At 41.5% G+C, this 19,515-nt stretch overlaps 1 protein-coding gene across 1 annotated transcript in view; it reads right to left on the reverse strand.

Annotated features, from left to right (window-relative positions):
• LOC306773307 (thyrotropin-releasing hormone-degrading ectoenzyme-like) overlaps window positions 1–19,515 on the reverse strand; it is a gene marked incomplete at both ends in the record, with an annotated part of 278,364 nt that overhangs the window by 131,618 nt on the left and 127,231 nt on the right. Inside the window, one exon of the mRNA XM_079263095.1 lies at window positions 15,217–15,371. Coding sequence (XP_079119221.1) covers window positions 15,217–15,371 — 155 coding nt within the window. The remainder of the gene's footprint in view (window positions 1–15,216; window positions 15,372–19,515) is intronic.

Below are 19,515 nucleotides of genomic sequence, written 5' to 3' on the forward strand. Positions count from 1 at the left end.
CTGCCTGTTGAATCTAGAATAGAATTTAAAATCCTTCTCCTTACATATAAAGCCCTCCACAGCCAGGCACCACTATATATCAAAGACCTCATAGTTCCTTATATACCAAGCAGAGTACTTCGTTCGCAGACTGCAGGCTTACTTGTGGTTCCTAGAGTCTCAAAGAGCCGAGCAGGAGGCAGAGCCTTTGGTTATCAGGCCCCTCTCTTATGGAATAAGCTCCCAGTTAGTATTAGGGAAGTAGACACCCTCCCCACCTTTAAGACTAGGCTGAAGACTTATCTTTTTGATAAGTCCTATAGCTAGGGATGGTTAGCATCCCTTAGTTATGCTGCTATAGGTTTAGACTGCTGAGGGACATTTCCTGATACACTGAGCTTCTTTCTTTTTCTCTTCATCTCTCTCTTTTATCCCCCATAACAGTGTTGCATCATTAACATGTCTCCTGTCTCAGCAGGTCTCCCTGGCCGGGAGTAGCAGTTCCTGTTGTCTGTTGTCTTTCTGTCCTCTTCCCCCCACACAGCAGAGGCAGATGGCTGCCTGTCCTGAGCCGGGTTCTGCCGGAGGTTTCCTTCCTGTTAAAAGGGAGTTTTTTCCTTCCCACTGTTGCCAGTGTGCTTGCTCAGGATGGGAGATTGAGTTGGACTCAACTCAATCTGTTGGTTTCCTTATATAGGCTATTATGAATTGGCCTTCATTATGTTTTCCCCTCTGTCTGTAAAGCGTCTTGAGATGGCATTGCCGTGATTTGACACTATATAAATAAAGTTGAATTGAATTGAATTGAATTGAAGCAGAATTAGGTCACATGAACATACATCTTACTGTAGCATTTGGGATTTTATGAAAAACAACTATTTTTAAAGCAAATTACAAGAGAAAAAAAAGAACTAGTATTGTTTATATAATTCCTGCAGAGTTAGATATATTGTGTGTTTTGGAGTTCAAATGAAATAATCATTACGGGAACTTTGGATGATATATGCTAATAATTATCAGAAACCAGAATGGATGTTGATCATAGAGTTGTTTGAAGTGGATTACAATAAAATCAAACCAAATGTTATTAATAACGTTATGAACCTGACTGACACAGAAGACCCGCTGGGGGATGACCATGTCCATCCCTTTCTGAGCACAGTGTAGCATCTTCTGATGGAAACTTCCAGCAGGATGATGCACCATGTCACAAAGCTCACATCATCTCCACCATGACGATGAGTTCACTGTCCTCCAACGGCCTCCACAGTCACCAGATCTACATCCAGCAGAGCAGCTTTGGGACGTGGAAACCTAAACCTAACCCCTAACCCTGCAACAATAAATCAATGATTGTTTGCCCTGATCAACAGATCAATATGGTGTAAACAAATATCTATATTGTATAAATCAGAGAGTATAGATAAATATCTCATTCAGAGTCCAGACCAGAGACCAGGCCAGAGTCCAGACCAGAGTCCAGATCAGAGTCCAGAACAGAGTCCAGATCAGAGTCCAGACCAAAGTCCAGACCAAAATCCAGACCAGAGACCAGACCAGAGTCCAGACCAGAGTCCAGATCAGAGTCCAGGCCAGAGTCCAGATCAGAGTCCAGACCAAAGTCCAGACCAAAATCCAGACCAAAATCCAGACCAGAGTCCAGACCAGAGACCAGACCAGAGTCCAGATCAGAGTCCAGATCAGAGTCCAGGTCAGAGTCCAGATAAGAGACCAGACCAAAGTCCAGGCCAGAGTCCAGATCAGAGACCAGACCAGAGTCCAGGCCAGAGTCCAGATCAAAGTCCAGATCAGAGTCCAGACCAGAGTCCAGACCAGTGTCCAGACCAGAGTCCAGGCCAGACTCCAGGCCAGAGTCTAGACCAGAGACCAGACTAAACATGCAGAAGCAGCATTCAGCTGTTACGCTGCAGACAAGTGGAACAAACAGCCAGTAGAGAATAAACTTCCACCACTTCGACATCTTTACATTCATATTAAAAGCGTTTCTTTCTTATGGACCCGTATGAAATCTGCATCGTAACTTTAACTGATCTCGCTTTAAATTATCCTAATTCATGATTTTATTGTGATTTTGTTCTTTTCTCATCTTTCGTGCTTCTTTACACCATCTGTAAAGCTTCTAATGTTTTATGTAAAGCCCTTTGTCCTGTATATGAAAAGTGCTGTATAAATAAACTCACCTTTAAAAGAGGATTTTACTCAATGTCTGTTTGCTTTCCAGTAAACTTCTTCTAGCTGAAAAGTTAGTGATTCACGGCTGTAAACAACCATCTTTGTGTTATTTAAACCGTGAAGCTTTAATAAATGGATGAAATGGAGGCAAAGCTACAGAAAAAAACAGGAAATTTTACCTAATTCTTCACTTTCTCCTCTAAACTAACAAAGTAGGCGACAAAAATGTCCAAAAAGATAAAAACAAAAGTGAAAGAAAGTCAAAACCTAAAACACAGCTACAGCTTTTTCTTTTAAAAAATGCCAAATAAGATTAATGTCCTGTAGAGTATCAGACACACTGAAGCTGAGAATTGTTATTCAGTCTGTACTTTGCAGCACACCAGCAGTAGCCTCAAGCTAGCATTTATCCCAACTCAGCAGAGAAAATTCAGTACGAGGCCACATCCTGCAGGAAACTTAATGGAAAGTACACATTCTTCAGTCAGGCATCGGCACTGCAATTTTTACACTGGAGGTTTTCATTTTACAGATCAAAACATTCTCTCACAACCCTGATTACCTTAATACTCAGCCTGGTGAAGATGCTACATTACAAACCCAAGCTTTGAGATAAATGTGAAACTTTACCTCCCAGGAGTCGACCTTTCTGACAAATGAAGGTTTGCTTTCTAATAATGAGACAATCTGGATTCATTTATGTCCGAAGTGGGGTACAAATGAAACGTTTTGTCTCTTGAAAGAGGAACCAGACCAAAACCCAATAAAACTAGCTTGTTGCTCTGCTCCAACATTGTGGACCATTGAAGTGGGCGTGGATGTTTCACTGTGACAGGTACAGGTGAACTGGAGATGAGACTGTAGAGGGTGGATGGGAACAAATCCATGTTAAAAAAAAAGTTGTAGCAACTGTGGTGCTGCATGAGTCACTGGGAATGCTGATGACTAACAACGTCTAGCTTTTCATGGGGGTAGATACTCTATGCTAATTACTTAGTTCTGTTCAGTGAGTGGGTGAATCTTTCTAAAGAGTTGTTTCTGATGCATCTCTACTGGAACAGTCACACTCCTCCACATGTCTACGTGGCCATGTGTCTACATGTCAAAGTTGCTGCATGTCTTCATGGCTACATGTCTACGTGGCTATGGGTCTACGTGGCTACATTGCTGCATGTCTACATGTCCATGTCGCTTCATTTCTACATATCTACGTGGCTACATGTCTACATAGCTACTTGGCTACATCTCTACATGGCTACATGTCTACGTGGCTATGTGTCTACGTGGCTACGTGGCTACATGTCTTCATGGCTACATGTCTACATGTCCATGTCGCTTCATTTCTACATATCTACGTGGCTACATGTCTGCGTAGCTACTTGGCTACATCTCTGCATGGCTACATGTCTACATAGCTACATATTTATGTTGCTACATCTCTACATGGCTACATGTCTACATAGCTACATATTTATGTTGCTACATGTCTTCATGGCTACATGTCTACATGTCGCTTCATTTCTACATCTCTACATGGCTACATGTCTACATAGCTACATATTTATGTTGCTGCATATCTTCATGGCTACATCTCTACATGTCTACGGCTACTTGTCTACATTTTTACATCTCTACGTGTCTATATGTCTGTATGTCTACATGTCTATGTGAATACATGGCCACATGTCTACGTGGCTACATGTCTATATCTCTACCTGTTATATCTCTACATGTCTATATGTCTCCATGTCTATATGACTACACGGCTACATGTCTACATAGCTACATATCTATGTGACTACACGTCTACATGTCTACGTGGCTACATGCCTACGTGGCTACATGGCTACATGTCTACATCTCTACATATCTACATGTCTATGTGACTTCATGGCTACATGTCTATATGGCTACATGTCTACTTGGCTACATATCTACGTGGCTACATCTCTACATGGCTACATGGCTACATGTCTACATCTCTACGTGTCTATTTGTCTATATGTCTACATGTCAATGTGAATGCATGGCCACATGTCTACATGTCTACATTTCTACGTGTCTATATGTCTACATGTCTACATGTCTATATGACTTCATGGCCACATGTCTATGTGGCTACATGTCTACGTGGCTACATGGCTACATCTCTACATCTCTACGTGTCTATTTGTCTATATGTCTACATGTCAATGTGAATGCATGGCCACATGTCTACATGTCTACATTTCTACGTGTCTATATGTCTACATGTCTCCATGTCTATATGACTACACGGCTACATGTCTACATAGCTACATATCTATGTGACTACACGTCTACATGTCTACGTGGCTACATGCCTACGTGGCTACATGCTACATGTCTACATCTCTACATATCTACATGTCTATGTGACTTCATGGCTACATGTCTATATGGCTACATGTCTACTTGGCTACATATCTACGTGGCTACATCTCTACATGGCTACATGTCTACATCTCTACGTGTCTATTTGTCTATATGTCTACATGTCAATGTGAATGCATGGCCACATGTCTACATGTCTACATTTCTACGTGTCTATGTGTCTACATGTCTACATGTCTATATGACTTCATGGCCACATGTCTATGTGGCTACATGTCTACATGGCTACATCTCTACATCTCTACGTGTCTATATGTCTACATGTCTATGTGAATACATTGCCACATCTCTACATGTCTACATCTCTACATGTCTACATCTCTACATGTCTATATGTCTATATGTCTACATGTCTATGTGACTTCATGGCTACATGTCTATATGGCTACATGTCGATATGGCTACATGTCTACGTGGCTACATGTCTACGTGGCAACATGTCTACATCTCTACATGTCTACATCTCTACGTGTCTATATGTCTACATGTCTATGTGACATGAGCCTTAATTCTCATAAAATAAATGACGGTTTATGCGCTAAACCCCAATAAACATTAACACGAGCAAATCGGAAACGTTTTATCCAAATTTTAGAAATATCACTTACTTTCAGAAAAGCTGTCATGGAAAAGCAGCGACGAACCAGTAAAACAGCTGGATGGAAAACCTTCTCATACCACATATCACCATTTTCCATTTTCAGTTAAAACTAACGTTGCTGTGAGATATTTCAGCATTAAACTGCAACATGTTTTCAGTATTGTCTTTTGCCCTGCAGGTTGACGACACGTCTGGCAACATTGTGTTTAGATCTGCAGAATCCTTACAATGCTGGATGTAAAGAGATGGAGGAGAAAATACTGTATATTTGCAACACTCACCAGAAAAACTGAATGAGGGGGAAGTTTGGGATATTTTTGCAGCGTTCTGCTCTCGTTCTGTCGTTTCTCATCTTATTGGTCCTTTTATTCTTGTTTAACAGATGTCGGTTCTGTTCTCACTCTCCTTCACTTTGGTCCTTTCATTCTTTATCACCTCAGCTCCCTCCCTCTTTCTCCTCATCCTTCCTCCATCTGCTTACCTTTTTCATGCTCACATGCGGATTCTGTCCTCCTGTTTTCTGACCAGAACCTTGAAATCTTCTAAGACCTCTTTGTGTCTATCTGCTGTTGTATGCCAGATCACATAACGGCAGATATAACACACACACACACACACACCTCATCTGTACTATTGTCAAGACTTCTGATCATGTTCAGTTTGGTTGTTTAAAAGCTGAAATTTGTTCAGGGAAAATAATTTCACTAAGTCAGCTAAGTGGCAAGAACAAGATCCAGTGACCCGATACCCTGCTGGGATAATAAGCTGGCCAAAGGTGGAAGCTCAGACCATGCATGGAGGGTTCCACCCCAAGTCCAGTGTCCAGTGATGATACACTAAGCACAAAGAAGAGGGCCGGGTACTACTAAGCATCAAGGCCACTATTCAATATGAAACATCCAATCTCCATGAATACATCAGGAAGAGGGCACCAAGGGATGAAGAACTTAGTGAATGTCTCAGACAATGGAATCTGGAGGAACACAAGATGGAAGAACCACCATGGGAGGAAAAGCCCCAGCATGTGATTGTACTACCGGCAGATCACCGAAGTGTCCGATATAAACAAGCCCTATCAATGGCTGGAGAGGGCTGGACTGAAGGACAGCACAGAGGCACTAATCATGGCAGCACGGGAGCAGGCCCTGAGGACCAGAGGGATCAAGGCCCAGATCTACCATACCAGGCAGGATCCCAGGTGCAGACTATGCTAAGGAGCCCCTGAAACAATCCAGCACCTCACAGCAGGGTGCAAGATACTTGCAGGCAAAGAATGGAGCACCATAACCAAGTAGCTGGCATAGTGTACAGGAACATCTATGCAGAATATGGACCGGAAACCCCCAAGTCCCAGTGGTAAACTCCCCCCAAGGTGGTGGAGAAAGAGTGGGCTAAGATCCTCTGGGACTTCCAGATCCAGACAGATAAAATGGTGGTGGCCAACCAACTGGACATAGTGATCATGGATAAGCAGCAGAGGAAAGCCGTAGTGATCGATGTATCCATCCCCAATGATGGAAATATCAGGAAAAAGGAGAAACTGGAGAAGTACCAAGGCCTCACCCTCCAGGCCTGGAGAAGGCCTGGAGGGTGAAAGCAACCATGCAGGTTGTGTATATGAGTTAATGTGATTCTGATTAGGTGCTTCTGTTTGTGTGAAAAGTGCTTTATGAATAAAATGTGATTTGATCATCATCTCCTGATGATCGCGAGCTGAGACGTGAAACTCAAACAGCTTCACCTTTACAAACACGTCTTATTTTCTTCGCCGGAGCTGCACCATTCTTTTCATGATGCTGAATCTGTGCTCAACACATTGCAGGGACGATCCATTGAGTTTTCCCTAAAAATATCCTGCAAATGAGCAAAGCAAAGACAACAGGCAGAGGGGATCAAACTCGTCTAGTTCCTAACGAGCAGAGACAAACGCCACAACAAAAGAGTTCCCTTCAGGAACATCTGAAGTAGTGAAAACAGCACGTTTTTTTCTGCTCAAGGTTTGAGAGGACTGGAAGTTAATTTTGCTAATTTATTCATAAAAGCAACTGAATAATGGTCTGTTCTGCTTCATATGACATAACAGGAAGTACGCAGCATGAAATCCAGTTTGTCACAAACAGCAGAAACACCAGACAGCATCCATGTTTTCACATCGTTTCTGTCTGTAAACTAATGGAGGCAGATTTCCATAAAGCACCTAACAGGACTCTGACTGGGACAGAGGGTGGCGCAGCAGCGTGGGATACAAGATAAATGCATCTTTTATCTACCTCACCAAGTGGGTTGCTGTGATGGGGTGGGGGGGCATTTCTGCATAAAATTTGCTTCATTATCGTCTAAGACGGACAGCAAGAGTGAAAACTCTCCACGTGTTTTAACCCTTTAACTTTCACACCAACAAAAAAGCCAGAGGAAAACGCTGGGTTTTTCCCATAGACTGTATATAAAGAGATGGGCGGAGCCTCCGTGTCATCACCCGTAGGTCTCTGAAGAGCTGAATTGAAGCTCGGTGGGCGGTTCCTACCATCGCCATCTTGGCAGGGGCATGGGTGTCGTCTCGCCCGGAAAATACAAATATGGTCAAAGAGGTGGAGCTGAGAGGGGGGCTGTGAGCGTCATGGTGGATGATTGACATCGAGCGAACTCCGAGCCTTCTGTAGCTAAGAGCTAGCCAAGCTAATCCCGAGATAACAGGAGCTAACCAGCTAACAGAGGTAAGCAGGCTAAAGCTAAGTCACGTTGTTAACAGGCTAAAAAACGCGGTTGTTCGACGTTTTTCTGAGTTGAAGCGGGAGATCGGGTACCTGTCAATCAAAAGGACACGCCCCTAAATATGCCGAACTTCGAGATTAAATTACTTTTAAACGGGCAAGTTAAAAAAAAAAATCACTCCCTCCACAGTTGTCATGAAGGTAAACCTGACCTATTAAACTGAAAATGGATTTTTGTACCAGGCTGTAAACATATTTATTTCTGCTGTAAACATGTTTATTTCTGCTGTGAAGTTGGTCTTTTTAACATGGGAGTCTATGGGGATTCACTCTGTTTTGCAGCCCCTAGTGGATGAAAGGGGAACTGCAGTTTTATACACTTCGGCATAGGCATCACTTTTAACCGTCGGAGATTGTCGCTTGGTTTTTCTGTTTGTTTTCAACAAGAATAAACAGAATAAAAGATTTTTAGCAAATGGTTGAGATGTTAAAAAAAGAAGGTAATAATATAATAACAGTGAAATTGTTGAAATGTGAAACAGTAGTGCTATAACAAACAGTAGTTTATTTCCACAATCTATAGAAATTCATCAAAGTCACTCCAAAGTGACTTCTACCAGATGGTAGACCTGGACCATTAAGGGTCAAGTCTAAGAACAACGAAGGGCTTTGAAACAGAACCTCTGCATGGAGGAGAAGTTGGCGATCCAGACTGTCCTGCAGGACATTGTAGGTAGACATGCTGCTGTGATGATGCTGGATGTGGTCCAGCATGGTGGAACCTGCAAGGTCTTCCCTGAAAGAGACGTTGTCTGGATGGGAGCAGATGTTTCAGCATTGATGGAGCTTCCCAGATGTGGAAGCTGCCCACGCCATCGGCACTAATGCAACCCCATCCCATCAGAGATGCAGGCTGATAACAAGCTGGATGCTCCCTCTCCTCTTTAGTCTGCAGGACACGCCGTCCATGCTGTCCACAGACTATTCCACATCTTCATCCAGGTTTCCACTCAGAACATTTTAAAGTGGAACTATTATGTGCATTTCAGGCTAATTTATGATTATTTCTGAGACCAGAAGGGCTGGCATTGATGGAGTTATCGTCACAAATGGCTTTATTTACTTCAGACCGACCCTCTCCGTAGGCTGTCAGATCAGCCTGCGGGCAAAACGAGTGGATTGAGACTCTTCCGCATTAAGCCCCGCCTCCCGCCACTGCACTACATCGGGAGCGCGCACCGCACCTGCTTTCGCCGTCATTGTAACGTCTCATAAACAGAAGGATTAGGCTAATATGAACTCAATAAAAAAAAAAAAAAACACAATGTCAACACATAGCATGCAGCCCTACATGTTGGAACCTGAATCAGAGCCTGAAAACGAAGTGGAAAACAGCAACCCACAGCAACGAATGCAGCAGGATGTCTCTCTTTGGTAAACTCACCAGCCATCGTTGGAAATAACTTTATCCCACGTTTTCCACCCGCCTGATGTATTTGTACATGCCCTTGTTAACCAGTAGAAGGTAACCAATCACAGAACCTTATCCCCCGGGACGTCACAAGGATTTCCAAGTAGAAAAAACTCTCTAAAACGATGCGTTTTTCGTCGCCATGGAAACCGAACGGAGAGCGTGCTGGAACTCAAACTCAAACTCAAACATGCGTTTAGGTGATAAAAAACAGTGTTGTTCACATGTCTGATGAGGATTCAACACTGCAACACTGTAGAAAGCTCAGAAAACTCCAAATACCATCATAGCACCTCTTTATGTGAGCTTTGGTCCAGAGAAGACGGCGTGTTTCTGGATCCTCTTCACATATGATGGAGCTTTAACCTGCATGTGTGGATTTCAGCCTGAACTGTGGAGTCTTCATGAGTCCATGCAGTAGAGAATCATGTCTGCTTTAATGCAGAAGATCACCAGCAACTAGCCTTGTCCCACGCATACAGAGATTCCTCCTAATTCTCTGAATTTATATTATCAGCTCATATTTTCCATAAAAGGGAAAATGTTTATCATCTGGTATGTTGTTACAGCTTGATGAAGTTTTAAAATCTTTGTATCTTTTAGCTTTTTGATGTTTAGGGTTGTTCATTTCAGGCAGGAGCACTTTGGTCCAGCCTGTGTCCTCTGTTTCTCTGACAAAAAGACGTGGTATTTTGATGGGTTTGACCTCAACACTTAGACTTTACCTCATCGGGACCAGAACCCCCACAGGACTGGAGAGGACTGTCTGAGAGCACTTTGAGCATCACTGTTTGGGTTGGTCACCCCACTCAGACAGAGGAAATCTCTGTCACTGACCTCCACTGACACAATCTACCCACAATGCAACAGGAGAGGAGTGCATGAGCATCCTCAGTGACAGAGAGCATCAAACACACACCTCAACAGCAGTGTTTTTCCTCCAGTCAGACTGATTGCAAAGGACAATAAGGCTTGTGAGAAAAACCACATCTAGACCTTTAATACCTCGTCAAGAGCTTTTACTCCTGACAAACCGCCGCGCCGCACTTCACTCGAGTCCAAAGGCAACAAGTCTGAAGGCTGAAAACAATTCAGAGTTTAAGGAGTCAACTGTGCATCGACCTCATATTTTCCTCTCTGCAAAACTGTCAATGTCCAATAAAGGTTAAGAGCAGCTCAGAAACCTGATTGGCTGCTGCGGTGGGAACTGCAGGAAATGAAGTCGATTGTGGAGATTAAATCATTTGTGCTTTGCCATCGTTAGCCTTCATGTACAGGTCAGGCTGAGGTAAAGCCTTGAGTGGAAGGGTCGAGGGGGAAGATTTCAGAGAGAAATTAACCATCTGAAATCAGCTGACTTGTGACTGAACATCTCTGCATGCTGCAACATCCAGCGGGGCTTTCAGATGGTTTTCAGGCGTATTTATGACTGAAAGTTCAGTAACTGCTGTTAGGATGTTATTTATGCAATTAACCATGACATGTCTAAACATTTAAATATTGCAGTAAAAAAACGGATGTGGAAAAACCGAAATTCCAAAAATCCTCAGATTTTACCAGAGATTTTAGCTCTCATGAGGGTTTCTCAGATGCGCTGATTTATCATAAGTACATCACCAGACGCAGCTCAGCAGGATAGTCTGTACTTTTTCATTTTTTTTGCATTTTCTGTTGCTGGTGTTGTTGGTGGTATTGTTGATGTTGTTGCTGGTATTGTTGGTGGTATTGTTGATGTTGTTGCTGGTATTATTGGTGGTATTGTTGATGTTGTTGCTGGTATTAGTGGTGGTATTGTTGATGTTGTTGCTGGTATTAGTGGTGGTATTGTTGATGTTGTTGCTGGTATTATTGGTGGTATTGTTGATGTTGTTGCTGGTATTAGTGGTGGTATTGTTGATGTTGTTGCTGGTATTATTGGTGGTATTGTTGGTGTTGTTGCTGGTATTGTTGGTGTTGTTGGTGGTATTGTTGGTGTTGTTGGTGGTATTGTTGATGTTGTTGCTGGTATTGTTGGTGGTATTGTTGATGTTGTTGCTGGTATTGTTGGTGTTGTTGGTGGTATTGTTGATGTTGTTGCTGGTATTGTTGGTGTTGTTGCTGGTGTTGTTGTTGGTGTTGTTGCTGGTATTGCTGGTGTTGTTGCTGGTATTGTTGGTGTTGTTGCTGGTATTGTTGGTGGTATTGTTGGTGTTGGTGGTGGTGGTGGTGTTGCTGGTGTTGGTGGTATTGTTGTTGTTGTTGGTGTTGTTGCTGGTATTGCTGGTGTTGTTGCTGGTATTGTTGGTGTTGTTGCTGGTGTTGTTGGTGGTATTGTTGGTGGTATTGTTGGTGGTATTGTTGGTGTTGCTGGTGTTGGTGGTATTGTTGGTGTTGGTGGTGTTGTTGGTGTTGGTGGTGTTGTTGTTGCTGGTGTTGTTGGTGGTATTGTTGGTGTTGCTGGTGGTGTTGTTGGTATTGTTGGTGTTGTTGGTGTTGTTGCTGGTGTTGTTGGTGGTGTTGTTGTTGTTGGTGTTGTTGCTGGTATTGTTGATGTTGTTGCTGGTGGTGTTGGTGGTATTGTTGGTGTTGTTGGTGTTGCTGGTGGTGTTGTTGGTATTGTTGGTGTTGTTGGTGTTGTTGCTGGTGTTGTTGGTGGTGTTGTTGTTGTTGTTGGTGGTGTTGCTGGTATTGTTGATGTTGTTGCTGGTGTTGTTGGTGTTGTTGCTGGTGTTGGTGGTATTGTTGGTGTTGGTGGTGTTGTTGTTGCTGGTGTTGTTGGTGGTATTGTTGGTGGTGTTGTTGTTGTTGGTGTTGTTGCTGGTATTGTTGATGTTGTTGCTGGTGTTGTTGGTGGTATTGTTGTTGTTGTTGGTGTTGTTGCTGGTATTGTTGGTGGTATTGTTGTTGTTGTTGGTGTTGTTGCTGGTATTGTTGATGTTGTTGCTGGTGTTGGTGGTGGTATTGTTGGTGTTGCTGGTATTGTTGATGTTGTTGCTGGTGTTGTTGGTGTTGTTGCTGGTGTTGGTGGTATTGTTGGTGTTGGTGGTGTTGTTGTTGCTGGTGTTGTTGGTGGTATTGTTGGTGTTGTTGGTGTTGTTGTTGCTGGTGTTGTTGGTGGTATTGTTGTTGTTGTTGGTGTTGTTGCTGGTATTGTTGATGTTGTTGCTGGTGTTGTTGGTGGTATTGTTGGTATTGTTGGTGTTGGTGGTGTTGTTGGTGTTGGTGTTGCTGGTGTTGTTGTTGGTATTGTTGGTGTTGGTAGTGTTGTTGTTGCTGGTGTTGTTGGTGGTATTGTTGGTGTTTGTGGTGTTGGTGTTGTTGTTGGTGGTGTTGGTGTTGTTGTGTGGAAGCACTAAAATCCTGTAGACGGTACCTCCACTGATTTATCATTGCCCTGGTGGGCTGACAATTTCATCGGATATGTACAAATATCTGCACATCTTTGATCAGCCTGTTTCATGAGCAGATATCTGCAACCCCCACAGCAGTATTTTCAGCCCAAATGTTTCATTTCACTTTCTAAAACCTAAAGTTTTTACCTGTGTGATGAATAACTGAAGCAACGCAGATTTCTGACAACCCAAATGAAAGATTCAGCTCAGCAGATGAACTGTTTAACGCCACATATTTACCACATGTTGCTGATTAAAAACAGAAGTAAATATTACATCAATCCCACCATCTGATAGTCTGTTTGCACATTATTTATATAACAGTTTGTGTTGATAACACCTTCAGGTTTGGAAGCAGAACATTTTCACTTAACAGTTTTTAACTTTACTGAGAAAATTGGGTAAATTTGTCCTCATATATTTGATAAACTCTGTATTTGTCTTGGATTAATTTGAATAATTTAAATAATGTGTCACACCTCGGGACAGAAAAGAAGAGCAGCTGCCTCATGCTTATTATTTCATCAGAGCAGATTTTGCTTTTCACCAGCAAAGCCTCAAGCAGCTCAAACCGGGTGTCAAGCTCCAAAGGAAGGAGGTTGGAAAAATAAATGAAAAAGGACAAATACGTTTTGATGCAAAACTAGAAGCCACAATTGTTTAATTAAAGTGATTTCAATGAATATGAAAACATAAATGTTTTTATTAATTTATATATAATGCTCATTATTAGCTAATTGTATCCAGTTCTGAGAAGAAACATACTGAAAATTATTCCTGGATCTTTGTATTTTGAAGGAATTTATTAAAGCCCCTTTAATACAGGCTCATATCTCAGTAGTTTATTATGCTACTTCAACTGTTTTGTTTTCTGTAAAATTTCAAGTTTGGTCTTACAGAAATCTATTAAATAAGACCTATGAAAGAGCTTAATCTTTGAGAAACTTTAGTGATCTACAAAATAGTAATAATAATAAAAAATTAATAATAATTATATTATTATTATTATTATTATTATTGTAAAGGAAAAAGACTGTTTTTTCTAATGGCAGTAAGCAGTGTGAAAATGATTTGTTCTTACATTTAATCAAGCAGCTGCTTTGAATAAAACAAAATTAAACAGCTAATCAAAGTAAAGTTGTAAAGCACCACAACATGGCCGCCATATACACTGGTCTAACTTTCCTAAACCTGACCAACAGTTGCCTCTCCTAAACTTAACCAAAAAAAACAGGAAACTCCAAACATCTGTTCTAAACTTAAGGACTGGTAAAGATTTTAACTTGTCTAAACATAACTATGCAAGTGTGTTCCTGAAAACTAACTAAACTATAAATGAGAAAAAAAAATCTAAACTACTGAAAACGGCTCATCTGAAGCCAACCAGTGATGTTGAGCATTCCTAAACCTCATCAAGTGGAAAAGAAAAAAAGCAAATGAGATAAAATTCAACACTCATTGCCAAAACACACCAAAGAATGACGGTTATTTTTATCTGCCAAAACATAATCTGTTCCTAAGCGTCACAAAGTATCTTTGTTATCTAAACCTTGAACAAAAAAATGTACGTATTTTCTAAACTTAAACAGTGATGCTGATGCTTCCTAAACCTAACCAGTTGTTTTCCAAACCCATCTATGCTCATCCAGATTGATGAGCTGCCTAAACCATTTTATTTTCCCCAAACCTAACCAAGGCATTGCAACAAACAAGAATAAAAACTTTATCTAAACTTTGAACAATGTGACTAAAAAGGGACAATGATGATAAAAGATGAATAATAATCTCATTTGGGAATCAAACTACTTTCTTGGGAGATTTTTAGACAAATCCTCTTCCTGGTCGCCGCCTGCCTCAGAGCAAAGCCTTTTAGTCTTTTTACTACTTTGATTGGTGATCCCACATAAATAAATCCTCTAAGGGACTTAGAAAAAAAGATCCTGATTGTAATATATGTATAGGTTACTCGAACATACTACAACTACCAAAGGCGGCCAGAAGAGTTTGGTTGTATCGTGTTTCCACACGGAACACAGATCATTTCTAAAATTCAGCTAAAAGTACATTGAAAGATGCAGAAGAAAAGGGAATTATTAGAGACTGCCAAAGGTTATTCTGACCCACCCAAGAAACTTGTAAAACATCTTTTATCACCATTTTGATGACTAAAACAGCCCACCTTACCGACAGGGGGGCAGATCTAGCATCAGGAGTCTTAAACTGGATTTTATTCCTGATATTTTCCCGATAAAAACGACTCTCTATAGAGATTTACACAGACATCCAAGATTTCTGACCTTCTCTGGTATTTAGTCGCATACTTGACTGGCATCATCTACTGTTGCCGTGATACCAACACAGTAATGGTTAAGACGTCTATCCACCCCAGAGACAACATGAAAGCTTTTCTCTGATCTGATATTTGGTTTTGTTCCACCATCGACGTCAGGAGATCACAACCGTTGTCATGCTTCTTACCTGGTGGCAGATCTCATGGACGACCACCATGGTGAGCTCCATCTGATAGGACGACGATGACACCTCAGCGTCCAACAGGATCTTCTGCTCTACGAAGACGCTCAGTCCCCAGTTCTCCATGGCAGCGTATGGATGTTTGGGCACCGCCAATAAGTCTAAAGAGAAAAAAAGGACAAGACATTATAGCGGTTCATCGCATGCTGAATGAGCGCTTCCATTCATAAACTCCCAGTCAGGCAATCTTTTGACAGAACGACCGCTGGCATCGGAGCATTTCCCATTTGGGGCGAAAATTAAACACATGGGTCATTTTAACAACCTGACAAAAAATCCGTTTACACCCCTGGCGAGGCTGTACAAAGTTTATCAGGTATTATTCTTTACATTTTTCTATGAGACAAGAAAGCAGGCAAACTAAAGGATTAAACATGTGGAGAACAGGAGGGAAAAGGGGAGTTTAGAGTCATAAAAACCTAAATTAAGAGTAAACCTTCATAAAAAAAATGTGACCTCGCTGGATAATGAGTCAAGTACAAGAAAATGCTGCATAATTAAGGTTCAGCTTAAAGTATTAAATCATGCTCTGTGGTCGTAAGTGCAGTGAAGCGTTGGAGGTTAAGGCAATTCTATAAGGAACAGACTGCAATCAAGTCAATCCAGATAATCCATATAAAACCAGAGGATTTGAAGATGAAAGGAAACGAGTGTTTTTTCTCACATTGAATATTTTAAATATATTTTAAATGTTGGGAGAAGTAACGGGCTGTGCATGTGGTTTGAGTTGGTGTCCATTAAAAACTGAAGATGAATTATAAACCCGACATGCTGACAGCAGGCCTGCTCTGGACATGCTTTCTAAAGCCAGTCTTATATAACTGCAACTGCTTTGTAGGCTAATTATTGCTTTTTTTTTTTTTTTTTTTAAATCTGAGGATATCCCGGTAACCTGAAATCACAACTCCTCATCAACACCACATAACATAGAAACAAGGAAATAGATTTAAAAAGCATCATTATCACTTTTTTTGATGGACACAAGTTTACACAAGCTGCGTTTCCATGATCCCTAATTCCATGCAAAACCTTATTAATATTTTGTTCAACTTAATTTATTCATTTTTATTCAAGTTAATCACCTGATTTAAGCAGAGTTTCAAATTTTATCATTTAAAACAAGAAAATTCCCCAAATCCTGGTTAAACCATGCGGCAACCTCCGGCGGTTGAAAGTGAAGCGTAGCGCTTGCAGTTCCCCCTTCATCCACTAGGGGCTTCAAAACAGAATAAATCCCCATAGACTCCCATGTTAAAAAGACCAACTTCACAGCAGAAATAAACATGTTTACAGCAGGAATAAACATGTTTACAGTAGAAACAAGCATGTTTACAGTAGAAACAAACATGTTTACAGTAGAAACAAGCATGTTTACAGTAGAAACAAACATGTTTAAAGCAGAAATAAACATGTTTACAGCAGGAATAAACATGTTTACAGCCTGGTACAAAAACATTTTAGGTTCAATAGGTCAGGTTTACCTTCATGACAACTGTGGGGAGACTGGAATTTTTTTTACAACTATGTTGAAGTAATTTCATCTTGAAATTCTGCACTTTTAAGTGTGTGTCCTTTTGATTGACAGGTACTCGATATCCCGCTGCAAAAGTGTAGAAAAACTGCGATCTTTAGCTGGGTAATAGCTTTAGCCCGCTTACTTCTGTTAGCTGATTAGGCCTGGGTTAGCTCAGTTAGCTTTTTCCTAGAGGCATGTCGGAGTTCGCTCGATGTCAATCATCCACCATGACGCTCACAGCGCCCCTCTCAGCTCCACCTCTTTGCCCATATTTGTATTTTCCGGGCGAGACGACGCACATGCCCCTGCCAAGATGGCGACGGTAGGAACTGCCTACCGAGCTTCAATTCAGCTCTTCAGAAACGTTTGAGTGACGTCTCAGAGGCTCCGCCCATCTTTTATATACAGTCTACACACTCAAAAATAGAGGTACCAGCTTGTACCTAAAAAGGTACAAATGCTTGTCGCTGGGGGTGTACTCTTTAAGAGACATTTCTGTACCCTTCAGTTCTGGTCTATTTTTGTACCTTATCAAGTTCAACCTCACCTTATCAAGTTATGTTTTTTTATGTTTTCACAGCATTAGGCCTGGTCCATTCCACCTAGCAATATTATTTTATCTTTAATCTAGAAATAATCTTCAAAAACTCAAACTACTGACCAGATATACACTTAGTTTGCAGCATCTGACCTTCATTGTCTGGTGTAGTAAATGACTGTTAAGTAGTACTACTGTCATCACTCAACTCTGCTCTAGTTTGTAACATTACAGCCATTAACATCACATTTTTCAGTGCTGCAGGTTCCCTTATGGTCAAAATGGTACAAATTTGTACTTTATGTCACTTTGAACCCTTTTTCGTACTCTGAAGGTGCTTCTGGTCTCTTAAAGACCAGTATTGTACTTTTGAGAGAACATTTCTTTAAAATGTACCTATAGGTACAGAAATGTCCTTATCTTGTACCTCTATTTTTGAGAGTGTATGGTTAAAACATTTAGCATCTCATGTACGTGTGCATGAGATCTGCACAGCAACAGAACTCTTGCTTTCAATCGTTTTGAATTTCATTTCTGACTTTCTCGTGACTTTTTCTTGCACTGGATTCTGTTTTCTTTGCACCATCTGAAATGCTTTTAATGTCTTACTTTAATTTGAATCATCTTCCTCGACAAATCAGCTCGTCTTGCTCGATACCGTGCGATTCATGCTTGTTAGTAACAAACATGGTGAGGAGAACAGTCTTTAAGGAGGAAGTTGAGCTGGATATGAAATGTGTGACGTATCGATGCATAAAGACAAAAGATGTGCGATGAATTTGTGATAAAGTACAGCGAGGTCAAGGAGCGCTCAAGCTGCACCACTCGATGTTCTAATTACTGAGCCGGGATGTCGTACAGATCCGTGGACGGCTGCAGAGGAGTGACCAGCACCTCTGCAAAGCTGCGATGTGGTGAACAGTCCTACTCTGCTGATCCTTCACACGTCCTCCGCTGTGCAGTCAGAGCTGAGCTGCTGAAGCACTTAGATGCTGAAGAGCTCTCCTCATCTGCTACAAATGCTTTTAGAACGAACTTAAATAGAAATGTTTCTGCGTTCAGTGCAGAGGTTGACTTGTTTAAAGTGAGAAGGGGATGTTAGCAGCACCAGAGCTTCCCTTCTGCAAAGACACTTGATTAAAAGAGGATGAGGAGATGAAAAGCGACAAGGTGAAAGGGTGAAAATGAACTTTCTCACTTAAACACAAAGCTGACTGTTTCTCAGAGGGAAAACGAGGCGTAAAAAGTCTTTTTCTCAAACTTTGAAAGGAAGATCAGTCATGCTGGTATTTTTTTTTCACTGCAGTGATTTTTGTCACTTATAAAGAAAAAAAAACCACAAGTCAGACAAATGTGTGTTCATTTAAAACGCTGTCCGGAGAGAGAAAATCCACCTTGCTGTGAAAAACGTCCCGATCCAGTTTTCTTCTCCATGTCCTCTTTCCTACAGTCAGGCTTTGGAAGAGTTTAAAGTAGGCTTGAACTGGAATTCTAGTTTTTTGGACATTTTCTGCATTCTCAGCACATTTTCAGTCCAGTTGTTGAATCTGACCATGTTCCAGACCAGCTACGTCACTCTGAGTCATGAAAGCAGGAAGAAACCCTCCTAGCGAAGCGATGAACCTGCAGCTGCTTTGTTATTACAGGTTTTTGCCAAATGAAAGTGATTTTTCAACACTTGCGTTTCGCAGGTTTTCCATTGGATGGTGTTTCACACATAACCTGCGATTCTCCTAAAATCCTGTCGTTTAAGACTTACAGTGTGTTCAGACCAAACACTGAACACTTGTCACTAAACTGTCACTTTTGTGTCCAATGCCCAAAACGCTCCTGATGTGTTTGCCGCTTGTTGGAAGCGAGCGGGAAACGCGGCGAAAAAGAGAGAGGGGGGGGGGGGGGGGGGGGGGGGGAGCTTTCCTTCCGCGTCATGGTTTTAATTAATAAATAAAGCTGCTGGAGAACGTCGTCGTAGGGCAGTGATAGTCACTGTTAATGCAACAAGAGCCGCACTCACCACCACCCCCAACAAAACAGGCGTTCACGCTACGTGTCCTGCTACGTTGCCAAATCAGTAACATTCAGCTTTTTAGCAAGGAATGGTTATCCTAAATACTACATGGAGTAATGGCTTCTTATGCAACAGTATATGGTGAAAATACAATAATGCCTCCAGAATTTTCATTATATATAC

Source organism: Telmatherina bonti, assembly GCF_933228915.1.
Source record: "Telmatherina bonti genome assembly, chromosome: 23".
In the NCBI taxonomy this organism is placed as follows: domain Eukaryota; kingdom Metazoa; phylum Chordata; class Actinopteri; order Atheriniformes; family Telmatherinidae; genus Telmatherina; species Telmatherina bonti.